This window comes from Sinocyclocheilus anshuiensis, unplaced genomic scaffold (genome assembly GCF_001515605.1).
Source record: "Sinocyclocheilus anshuiensis isolate Anshui unplaced genomic scaffold, SAMN03320099.WGS_v1.1 scaffold1509, whole genome shotgun sequence".
Classification (NCBI taxonomy): Eukaryota; Metazoa; Chordata; class Actinopteri; order Cypriniformes; family Cyprinidae; genus Sinocyclocheilus; species Sinocyclocheilus anshuiensis.
The window spans coordinates 340,396-351,850 of NW_015547723.1; the positions used below are offsets into that span (position 1 = coordinate 340,396).

At 37.8% G+C, this 11,455-nt stretch overlaps 1 protein-coding gene and 1 non-coding gene across 2 annotated transcripts; both read right to left on the reverse strand.

The window, feature by feature from the left end:
• Nucleotides 1-1,262: 1,262 nt before the first annotated feature.
• On the reverse strand, nucleotides 1,263-9,207 carry fbxw10 (F-box and WD repeat domain containing 10). Its single transcript, XM_016507122.1, has 12 exons — nucleotides 8,679-9,207; nucleotides 7,032-7,159; nucleotides 6,595-6,693; nucleotides 6,380-6,492; nucleotides 6,078-6,281; nucleotides 5,877-5,998; nucleotides 5,182-5,336; nucleotides 4,853-4,995; nucleotides 4,568-4,726; nucleotides 4,223-4,446; nucleotides 3,065-3,253; nucleotides 1,263-2,398 (listed from the first exon to the last, which is right to left on the reverse strand). The coding sequence occupies exons 1-12, from the start codon at nucleotides 9,205-9,207 to the stop codon at nucleotides 1,707-1,709; spliced, it is 2,757 nt and encodes a 918-aa protein (XP_016362608.1). The 3' UTR covers nucleotides 1,263-1,706.
• A 1,467-nt stretch (nucleotides 9,208-10,674) lies between these two features.
• trnag-ccc (transfer RNA glycine (anticodon CCC)) lies at nucleotides 10,675-10,745 on the reverse strand. The gene has a single exon. It is a non-coding gene; the product is annotated as a tRNA-Gly (tRNA).
• Between the last annotated feature and the right edge of the window lie 710 nt (nucleotides 10,746-11,455).

The window sequence follows — 11,455 nt, forward strand, 5'->3', positions numbered from 1 at the left end:
TGAGAAGTATCATATGACTCATTTCTGCTCCAAATCACTTTGTAGTGAACACATTTGTTTTGAATAAGTGAATCAAAGAAAAAGACACTCACCAGCAAGTATTGTGCAGAGAAGTATCCAATCCATGCTTGATTCATGAAGGCTTACCAAAGAACACATTGTCTGTGTAGCGGTGGTGACTAAACATGTTTTCTGAGGCAATAGTTTTATGAAACTTACAGATAACTGACTTTGAGTTGATCTCTATGTTCAGTTCATTTTCAAAGGGAGAAAGATGGCTAAACAGAGATGACAGAATAAAAGAAGCACTGAAAGCAGCAACAGTATGACTGCTAACAGCACAAATTTTCTTTAATTTCATGGCTGCTGTTTTTCATTGACCAATCAGAAGCCATTTTATTCTAATTGGCTTTTGGCTTTTACGTTAAATTTGGAATGAAATGGAAGTAATACAATTTTTTTCTTCCTTTCATGTTGTGAGGTACATTCAAGTTCCATCCATTGGTTGTTGACTGGATGGACACAGTTGACTGAATGCGAGGTTGCAGTCGATTGTAAGAAAGGGGCAGAATTTAACCAGACTAAATGAATGGGAGAAGTCCGGCATACAAAGTCATTTCACCAGAACAACAAGAATTAAGAGGTAAAAATGCAAAATGAAGATCACTGGATGCAACTCACATAAAACTCAACATTAAAATGCTACATACTTATCTTTGGAATTAGAAAACCTCAACAGACGATGTTCATTTGATGAACATCATTTGTTTAAAGCAGACAGCTTTACATTGCCTGCCACATCATCTACTTTCAATAATAATAAACCCCATCTCAAAACTATTTTTCTGTTTCAATCTTTAAATTAGAACAGCTCCCTAATAAGAATCAGCTTAAGACAAGAGACATAAAATAACAGAGTTCTGACAGAGATATAAACAGTTTCTTCAAAGATCTCTTTACTCACAGTGTGTGGCAAATCTAATTTATTTTGTCTCTCCAACATCAGCAAAATATGTTTACTTCTTGTCAGCATCTCTCATTAATTAGGTAAAAGTCAGTGTTTGTATATGCATGCAGAACTGGTGATGAACTGTCTGAAATAATCACACTCTTAAACACACAATCTTAAACAAGAAAATGTATAAAGATTACAATGTAATGCAACATATCCTTTAAAACTACTTCAAATAATATTAATTAATTATGTACCACCCTGAGATTAATATTTACATGGGACATTTTAACTTGTACTTTGCTGCCCCCTAGCAAACATGTTCAAGCATACAAAAAAAGCCACAAAAGAAAGACATGGCACTAATAAGCTCAAATTGCATAGATATAATGCTACATCCATCAATTTAGCTGTGTTTTGGAACATGGTTTCTACCTGGTTATTAGTAGAACAACCACCATGTTTCAAAAACCAGCTTAACCACCTGGAAGATGGTTTGTTGCTGGTCCCAAATGGTCTAGCTAATGATCAGCTTGGACCAGTTGCCACTGTATGTTCTAAACCGAGTTACCCTCTTAAACTACATTTTCAACCAAATGCAACCGAAGTTACCAAATGCAACATAACATTTTAAATATTGTATTACGTTATTATATATGTTACCTCTATAGAGTTTAAAAACAATTTTAAACTGAGAAATCAGTTATGGTTGGTTAGCTATGACAAAAGTGTCATGCCTTTAGATTTTAGTACCTTACTGCTGACAATGACTGCGCTTCCAAATAGTTTTACCTTGGTCATCACCACTGCCATATTTGTGAATCTGCTGCTGTCTGGTACACTCCTGAATGTAAGCCTCCAGTTGAGTGTCTGTCCTCAGCTGAAAGTCTCCATGCTCCCTGAAGGGGTTTAGTGGGACGTGATATGAACTGGACTTGTTGGTCATTTCAAAATCTTCATTGCAATGTGTGGGCATGGAGGTTCGCCTCATAAACAATCGTTGTGGTGTCTTGCCATCTTCAGGGGAAGTCGTATTCAGTGGACCAGTCTTGTTTGTTCTAGGCCTAACTACTTTGAATGATCTCTGGGATTGTTTGGGAAGGGAGTGGGGTGTGAAGCAGGTCTGTCTGGACTGTGAGGAGCTCTGAGGGCTGAGGTCAACGCTATGGGTAGTGAATGAGGTATGGATTTCGGAGGTTTTTTTGGTGGTGGTTTGAAATGATGGCTCTTTGGAGGAATCAGGTCCCCAGGCATCTCGTACTCTGGCATTCAGCTCCATGTTGGACCTTGCCAGGTCACTGTACCGGCCCTGCTGGGTGCTGCTGGTCCTTAGTAGAATTAGGTCTTGGGCCATTGGGTGGTGAGGACCTCGCTTTCTCACCCTGTCTCTGGCTGCCTTCTCACTCTGGCTGAGTACTGAACGTTTGGTGTCAAAAGTCTTCTTATCTTTAAATAAAGAAGCTATTCTCACGTTTCATGTATGAACATTCTACTTTAACCCTTAAATGCATACCTCGGGTCTTCAGCGACCCGGGACATCATTCTCTACCCTCTCCCTCCTTCATTTTTTTAAGTTAGACATCAACTTTCTTATTTGAATTCCTCAAACTATTAATTATAAACAATATAACAAGAAAAAAAATAGTAAAATATAAAAGAATTCCTGTTTTCTGATTAATTTTTTGTAAAAAGTGTATAGGGTCGCTAGAGACCCGAGGTATGTAAATGTGTAAGTATTTTTTACTGCGCAACTATATTTACATATCTGATGACTCAATATGAGCAATGCATCTTTTTTCGTCAAGGTGGCACTGTTTGATACACAATGATGACATGACGTTTCACTCATAATTACGGCAGCATAAAACACGAATATCATCAGCAAAAATTTAACTGATCTGAATGGCTTTACTGCAGAGCAATTACTATACTACGCAATGAAATATAAATGTCACTGTCATTTGATGCTGGATGTGGTGAATAAGTTGCCAGTGATCAAAATATTGAATTTGGCGAAACATTCATACATTTAAGGGTTAATGTCTAAATAATGTTCTATAAAGCTTTTACACATTTGCATATCAAACTATTTTAATTCAGTTACTTTCTTACCCAAGCTGCTGGTGGAAGTGCTTTGTGTCTGGCTGACTCTGTTTTGAAAGTCCTTGTATCCACTGACAGGCCTACCTGCTGAAAGAACAGATCGAGGCCTGGCGTGGGACTCAGACTGTGGGCTGATGGAAGCCCTGCTGTGACGACAAGCCTGGAGTGTCTTTGTGGACTCCTGCTGAGCATCTAAAGCTACAAAACAGCAATGTTAAAGTCGGCATGAAAAGAAAATTCACCCTATCTATTTTCTAAATGCATGTTAATGATTCATTGATGCATGTTTCATTTCTTTTTGCAATTTTGACCTCATAATGTTTAATAAAAATATCATAACTTTCTGATCTTCTGATGAAATGACAGACTTCTCTCTAGTGACATATACTGGAATTATCCAAATATTTACTTTTCTTACAATAGACTGTGAGCTTACATTTAGATCTGCATCCATCCAACGAAAAACCGGTGGATTGAAACAAATCACCATCCAACATTTTTTCCTTTTCGATACTAAGAAAATCAATTTGGACCCCACACAGCCAGCCCACTCTCTTCGAGCTGTTGCCTTCTGGTCAGCGCTACAGAGCTCCGACCACCAGAACAGCCAGACACAAAAACAGTTTTTTCTCTCAGGCTATATTGAGCCTGAACAATTAAAACTTTCTTAACTATACACTGTCCATCATAACTCACACATTTATACATAGAATCCAAAGAAAAATTACTATACTTCTTGTCAAAATTTGTTCTGATTTTAATTATACTGTTTAAATATAATCTTTACTTGAAAAACAGTTTTATGAGATTTCGGTCTTTCCCTATTCTAGTAGATAGGAGCTGCCAGGAGTGTTAACAATATGGCTGAGGAGCGAACTGACATGTAAACAGGAGTGTCTGTCATTACTTTTGTCATTAATTCTTTTTGGTGATGTTAGTAGTGCAGAAATGACAAATCTCCCCTGTAAGTATGATGAATGTCAGCCACATTAGTTCATTCTTTGGCAAGACATGGCAAACTATTTAATAAACAACGCATTTATTTAATTATTTATTTTAATAGTATACATAATTGTTGCTTATTGTAGTTCATAAACCACTGTAAGCAAAGATTATAAATTATGTTCTGTATATAAATTTGACTATAATCTATTTGAAAGGTTGTACCTTGTGCACGCTGCATACTGGGGGTTGAGAGGCTCTTAAAATGGTGGGAACGACTTTTTTGTCTAGATGAGCTCCCACGAGTCATCCGTTCAGCACTCCGAAGCACATTCTCAGGGGAGACGTGGGACTGCTCAAAAAAATTCCTCACAGCACTGGCAGAGTAGTCCCAGTGAACGTCCGCAAACTGAAGCATCAGAACACTGCTTCTGTTGTTTACAACCACACTGAAAGCATGACAGAAAACATCAATCAAACCTTATTACACCATCTTTTTCCAATTACATAACATAAGAAAGAACAGCATTGCAAAATTGTATGATATGTCCGGCTGTAGGGTACACTCACGTGTTGTGGTGCGTGTGCAGAGAAAGGACAGGGCATTGCTTCATGTTTGTCTTAATAACTCTCAAGCAGTCTCCAGTTAAGAAGTTAAAGATCCGGATCTTTCCGTCCATGCAGCCAGTAATGATCCGCAGGAACAGGAAAGACATGGTCAACACCTCTCTAAAGATTATAATAGAGAATAGGCAAGAGAGCAAACCATTTCTGAAAGTGCACAGTTATGGTATTAAAGGTTATTAATGAGGATGACCAGCTGTAAGGTCACTGATGACAAAACTGTTTAGTTACTTCGGATGCTGGAAGATCCTCAGGCACTTCTTGAAGCTAGAGTTGGTGCTCCATGCCTTGACCACCCCATCTGAACCACCAGAGAGGATATGCCACTGATTGATGCACAGACACAGCACTGCCCCCTGGTGGCCACTGATTTGCTGTAATGAGGAAAGAATTTACAAGCGAGGGAGAACATCTAGCATTCAACTATTCAGTAGCAGTTAAACAGAGAACATGTTGCTGAGGTCAGGAATGCCAATATTTATTTATTTTTTCTAAATCAAAGCTTTTCCAAGGTTAAAAACACATGCTTGTGCTCTGTAAAAGATCATGAAGCATCTCACCCTTATAAGTGATGCTGTCTCCATGCTCCATATTCTGATCTGACCTCCAGCACAGCTGCTGATCACCAGTGTTTCATTAATCTTCACACACATGATTGGTTTAAGGTGTTTAAACTTCAGATTCTCGATGCATTTCCCCGTCAGTAGGTTCCACACTGTGATGAATATACACAAATAGATATACATATATTCTTTCAAGCTGTTAGGCTTTGGTCTGTTGGTGTACAGTATGCCAGTGCAGACAATATGCTAATGACAGCACATTTGATCATCCCAAAATGGCAATTGTGCCTCAACACACATTTACTAGTACAGGGATGTAATGGCATGCATTAAAACCCTCTGGCCCTCTTTGGTCATTTTTGACGAAAAATTTGGTATTTTGAAATTTTAAAAATCTTAGCTTCATCGGAATGAGATGACACTTGGTGACTTTTGTCACATTAGCAATATGAACACACAAAAAAATCATGGACATGATTCGGATATGTTAAAGGGTAAAAAAAAAAAGTCACTTCACTTTTTTTTTACAGATACATTGAAGGCTTTTAAACATGGTTGATTTATTAAAATATAGTATCTTTCCTGATTATAGATTTTTATGCAGATCGTGCAGTATGAACTCGGCATTAATGGCATAATGACATTATACAGAATTGTGTTGTTATAGTTATATACAGGTCATAACTGCCTACCTTTAACTCTACAGTCTTTGGCTCCAGACACCAGTCTATCGTCATACAAATCCAGGCAGTTTATAGTCCCAAAATGTCCATGAAAAATGATCATACATACACCTGTCTTCAGATTCCAGCACCTTTGAGCGGAGTACAGAAATGAAGCACTGTTGTCTCTGATCTTACTTTGTTAAACAACCACAGTAATGTTTCACTAACCTGATACTGAGGTCATAGCTGGCGCTGATAACTAGGTCTCTCTCTTCACAAACCAGCACTGCTCTTATACTACCTGCATGTCCTTGGATCACTGGAGGAATCTCTTTTAGTGATGGGACATGCAGCAACCTGATTATACGGTCCTTGGAGCCAACCGCCACTAACTGCCCCCCAGCATAATGCATCACTCTACTGGGATCTTCTCTAAATGGAGCAAAAAAAGTGACAGGAAGTATTAAAACTATGATGCATCTATATATTTAACACATGTATCTTACAGTATATTCTTACATGTTTTCTACCTTTCCAACAGGACTGATATGTTATACACTCCACAGTACACGTTGCGTTCTTCCAATTGGACTGTCTTGGTTTTAAAGCCTTTGTAGATAGAATCCAAATCCTGCTCTTGTAACTAAAAACACAGGAATTGTTAAAACTATACAATGTCTAAACTGAAGATATTAAAAAGTGTGTTTCAGTTTCTATTCAGAGTGCAAAAGGTGGCGTTTTGTACCAGCTTATGTTTGGGGACATGCTTGTCCTCCTCACTGATTGGCACTACAACTTCACAGATCTTTGCATAAACAGGGTTGACCTTAGACGCTGAGTTACCCTGAAAATGCATACAAATGATCAGGGTTGAATTGTAACATTAAGAACAAAGTTACATGAGTCATTTGAACTACTTTCATGTGGCAGAAAAAAGAAAGACAGACCAAATATAAATGATCACACTCACAAAATTGGTGTGTTTTAAATTTATCCTAAGCAACACATTGTGCATTGAAGATATGGATATTAACAGTAGGTGTGTTTCCTGGGAATCAAATCCATGAACTTGCTATTGCTAACACCACGTTCTACCAGCTGATCTGCAGGTTACACTGATATATTTGATATCCATGAGATGTCAAAAATCACATAGATATTGTTTATTCTGTTATGTATTACCTGCAGAGTCATGGCCTGTTTCTCAACACTCTTCTTTACTTCCAACTCGGTTAAGACCTCCTCCGTTAGCCATTGCCAGTGCATGGACACACGCCTGCAGCTGTACAGTGAGACCTTATCCAAAAGCCCTAAGTGTCATTAACAAAAAATATGAAAATATGTAAAACAGGAGAAAAAGATTAATATTATGTCTAAATAACTGCTATGTGTCCATACGTCTGGATGCTGCTAGGCTACCTTTAGGATGAAAAATGCATAATTGCATAAAGATCATTTAATATAAATGCATAAAGATAATTTTATATTATATGTTAAAATATACATTATGGCAACTAAAGCTCAGATACAAGAATTTCTGATAATAGTAATTTCAGAAAAATTAGTTCTCTTAGAATTAGAGCTCTTGAAAAAATATTTGCCATTAGTGTGGTTTAAGTTCAGCTGCTAAGTCTTTTACACTCTAGTCTAGGTAAAGAGTAGCTTTAGAGTCAACCTAACCTTCTTGTCCACAGGCAATACAATTGTTTCTATAGCAGCACAAGTCTAGACTATTTCATAGGTCTGAAAAGACAAAGGTGACGAAAACAAAAGGACATGCACTAAGCATGCACTCATATACCAATCAATTTAAAATAAAGCATCTAAATGTATAACATCTGAGAATATGAAAAGTGACAGACATTATAGATAATTAAAATAAAATCTGTTTATACTTAATTCTGACCGTAAGTCTGAACAGTCAATCTCTTATTAGCTTCATGTGTGTAAAAACTAGACTAACCTAAAATCCTCTTTGCAATGTCGACTGGCAGGCTTCGAATAAAATCTCTATGACGGCTGACCCCTGACAGAGATTTTGACGACCTGGGGACGACAGTGAGGGCAGGATCTGGATCATACGAACAGTCCGAGTCTGAATCTTGGCCTTTTGTTCTTCTGTTCCAGGGGTCTACATTCTGAACGTCCAGCTCAACCACATCACAGATACTCTTGAGAGATTTGGAGTCATTCACTGTATAATAAGTGAATAATAGACCCACAACTTATAAATATATTTACTTTAATATGGAATATCCGATCACTAATGCAAAAAGCTAACTACTTACACTGTTCTGAAAGCTTCTGTTTTAAGACATCTGTTTGACTGCCCTGGTGAGCTTGAGGCAGGTCAGCTGGCTCATATACAGAACATGCTTGGACGAGAAGATCTAGATCTGTGTGGTCAGATTCTGAATGGTAGGAGACTCGTGACTCTGTAACTGAGAGATCTGCATAAAAATATATAATCAGGCAAGATACTATATCTTTTAATAAAACTACCATGTTTAAAAGCCTTCAATGTATCTGTTTAAAAAAAAAAAAAGCTTACAGAAGAACTACAGTATTGTGGCACTTCAACTACAAGCATTGATATACATGGATATACTTTGGTGAAAAATGCTGAACTCATATGAGTACTATATTTACAACATGTTGTATATTTCAAGACCTGCCTTTTGATTTTGCCACTTATAATTTACTAGAAATCATATAGGCTCATGCCATTTACTAAAATCCTTTTCGTGAATTTTAATTTGCTAATATGTGATGCTTTTTATTATTTTTTCATAATCATTGTACAGTTGGCGGTGTTATGTGCATTCTTACCAGGACTGCCGAATTTTAGAAATGTGTGTTTCTCCCAAACAATCAGGATATGCACCAGATTTCCTAACATGTGCAAAAGAGAGGTGTCACATAAAGACAAGAGCCCCAGCACATACTTGGACTTGATCCAGTCTGGGCTCTTCCTAAACCATTCCCAAGTTTCCAACATGTCCATTCCTTTCAGTTTTGTGTCCAGTGCTCCATACATTGTACATATAGAGTCCTCGGGTCGGCTGAGCTGGCCTCTGGACCTGGCATATGTGAAATCCTTGCCTGATGTGACTTGTAAAACACTCTGAAGATTCTCCAGGATTTGAAGATTGTGGCACCGCACCAGGATGCCAGTGAGAAACCTCCTCTGGGATGCTCCTCCAGCCTTTTTCATCCATTGGGTGGAGTGGTGCAGTTTCTCAGAGAGGACACACGACTGACAGCGTCCACAAATGTTGAACTCCTCATCCTCTCCTTTACAAGACCATTCGAGCACTGAATCACCCGATTCTCCCCTTAAACATTTCACTTTAGTCATGTTAATGATCTAGAAATGTGCAGATCCATTCAAGTGTGCTATTTAAAAAAAAAATAAATAGGTAAGGAATTATAAATAACAGAAATCATTCGATTCACTGAAAAGACTTTACAGTTACTGAAGTCTCAAACTTTTCAGTTAACGTTACACCCTCCTAGAGACTTTACACAAACGTATGACGCTTGTTGCCGAGCAACAACAGAAGCACTTCAGTTCACAAAATGACATCCCACAAGCTACCTTCGCTTACACGTATTCATTTAGCAGGCGTTTTTATCTTCTACATACAAGAAATGTATACTAAGAAGGCAGTAACATTAGCCAAAATCATCCAATATAATATTAGTAAGTGGTAGCAGTTTCAACAGTAGTACACCGAGCCTAGTAAAACAGTTGTTTACTTTAGTTTCCGTGGAGAAAGTATTTGTCCGTGGTTGTGGATTAAGTGTTAGCGGAAGTCTGTGTCTGTAAATGAAAGATCATCCCGTTATGGTTTTACAACAGCAACAATTAGGTAACACCACATTTAGTCTAAAAAACGTACGCCAGATGCTTTGATTCATTCAAGCGAATCGTTTGACTCCCTTCATTTAAAGGATTCGTTCAGAAATACGCCATTTGGTGAGTGATTCATTGAATCTTTCACTCAATCGAAACACCAAGCCGATCAAACTCGTTTTAGCTTCTTTAAAAAGCTCCCAAGGGATCCGGCGTTTCTTTATATAACTCATAAATAACATGTTACTACTAACTGTATATTATTATCGGCAGTGTTGGGGAAAGTTACTTTTAAAAGTAATGCATTACAATACTGCGTAACTAATTACGTTACTTAGTTACTTTTTATGGAAAGTAATGCGTTACGTTACTTTTGCGTTACTTTTTAAATCTGGGCAGGGCTTGCTTGTTTGTTTTTAAAATAAAAAAGTTATATTTTTGGCAAATATAAAAGCCTTTTCTCACCAAAAGTGAAATGAATAAGCCTCTACTTGTAATGCGTTACCCCCAACACTGGTTATCGGTCGTTTTTTTACACACTTTCCGCTCCCTTTCACGAGCAATCCACACCAACTGTTCAGTGTTCAACGAAGGGGGCGTATTCGTTCAGTTGGTCCAACCAATGAAATGCTCGTTCACAGCCCGCGCTCGAATACTATTTGCTCGTACAACAGGCAGTCTCTGAAGGCAAGCAATCAAAAGCCAGATAAGTTTACAGTGAAAGAAAAACAGAAGCTATTTAAATACCTGTAAAACAATCCTGTATCGTCACTGCCAGTAAATGCTGTGAGGAAATACTGTATCGGAAAAGATCAGAAAGTGAACAGGCTTGACATTAGTATTTTGAAATGTTAATATGTTCGACTGGTGCTTTTTGATTATGATTATGAAGAGTCGATCGACATCCAGTTAATCAACGCTTGCTCATTGCTAATATTTCTGCTTCATTTGAAGGGGTTTAAGAAGTTATGCACCGCCCGGGAATCGAACCCGGACCACAAGAATGGGAGTCTTGCATGATACCACTACACCAGCGGCGCGTGCCGAAGACAAAGGTTATTGTGAAGGACAGGAAGCTGCTCCTTTCCCATTGAGTTCAAATTTTATTATCATTCAGGAATATGACTTGCAGCACAACAAACAACATACAATATGACTTTCAATACGGCTACAACAAACAATATAGCACAACACACAATAATACTAATGTACCACACACCTAGGATGGAATATAAGCATTATAATGCAAACTAAAGTAAACTATTTTAGTAAAATATTTACCAAAGATTAAGCCAGCCATAAATAAATGTATAGTACGGTTCTGCGCTGATTTAATCTTCACTGTGTTTTGCATATCGGCATCTTTCTCAACAGCAGAAGTTCTTCATAATGACCACATGATGGCGCTTTTACTCTTTACACCGCAGTGGGAACTACAAATAGTTTGGAAGCATTATGACATGTCCTCCTGAGACCCAGCTATGGAGTTTTTGCCTCTGTAGTGGACATTCTATGTTAGTGAATTTCTCTGAGACCTCACATGTCACAGTTTTAAGTCTGGATGTCCTGTACAGAGCACACTCAGGGCTTTCCACGGATACCAAATGATTGGATGTTTCACCATGGCCACTCCCTCTCCTTGGTTTTTAAAAATGGCTGACATTAATTTAGTGATAAAATTGTACATCCTTATGGAAATATGATAATATTTTGTAATTATAATTTAAATCTGATTAATTTTCAAATTGTT

Excerpts from the sequence above, each read along its gene's own strand:
- fbxw10 (XM_016507122.1), bottom strand. The coding sequence starts at position 9,207 with ATGACTAAAGTGAAATGTTTAAGGGGAGAATCGGGTGATTCAGTGCTC. Across the intron at positions 3,254-4,222 it reads CAGTATGCAGCGTGCACAAG|CTTTAGATGCTCAGCAGGAG; the intron begins GTACAACCTTTC and ends GCTGTTTTGTAG. Across the intron at positions 2,399-3,064 it reads CACTTCCACCAGCAGCTTGG|ATAAGAAGACTTTTGACACC; the intron begins GTAAGAAAGTAA and ends CTTTATTTAAAG.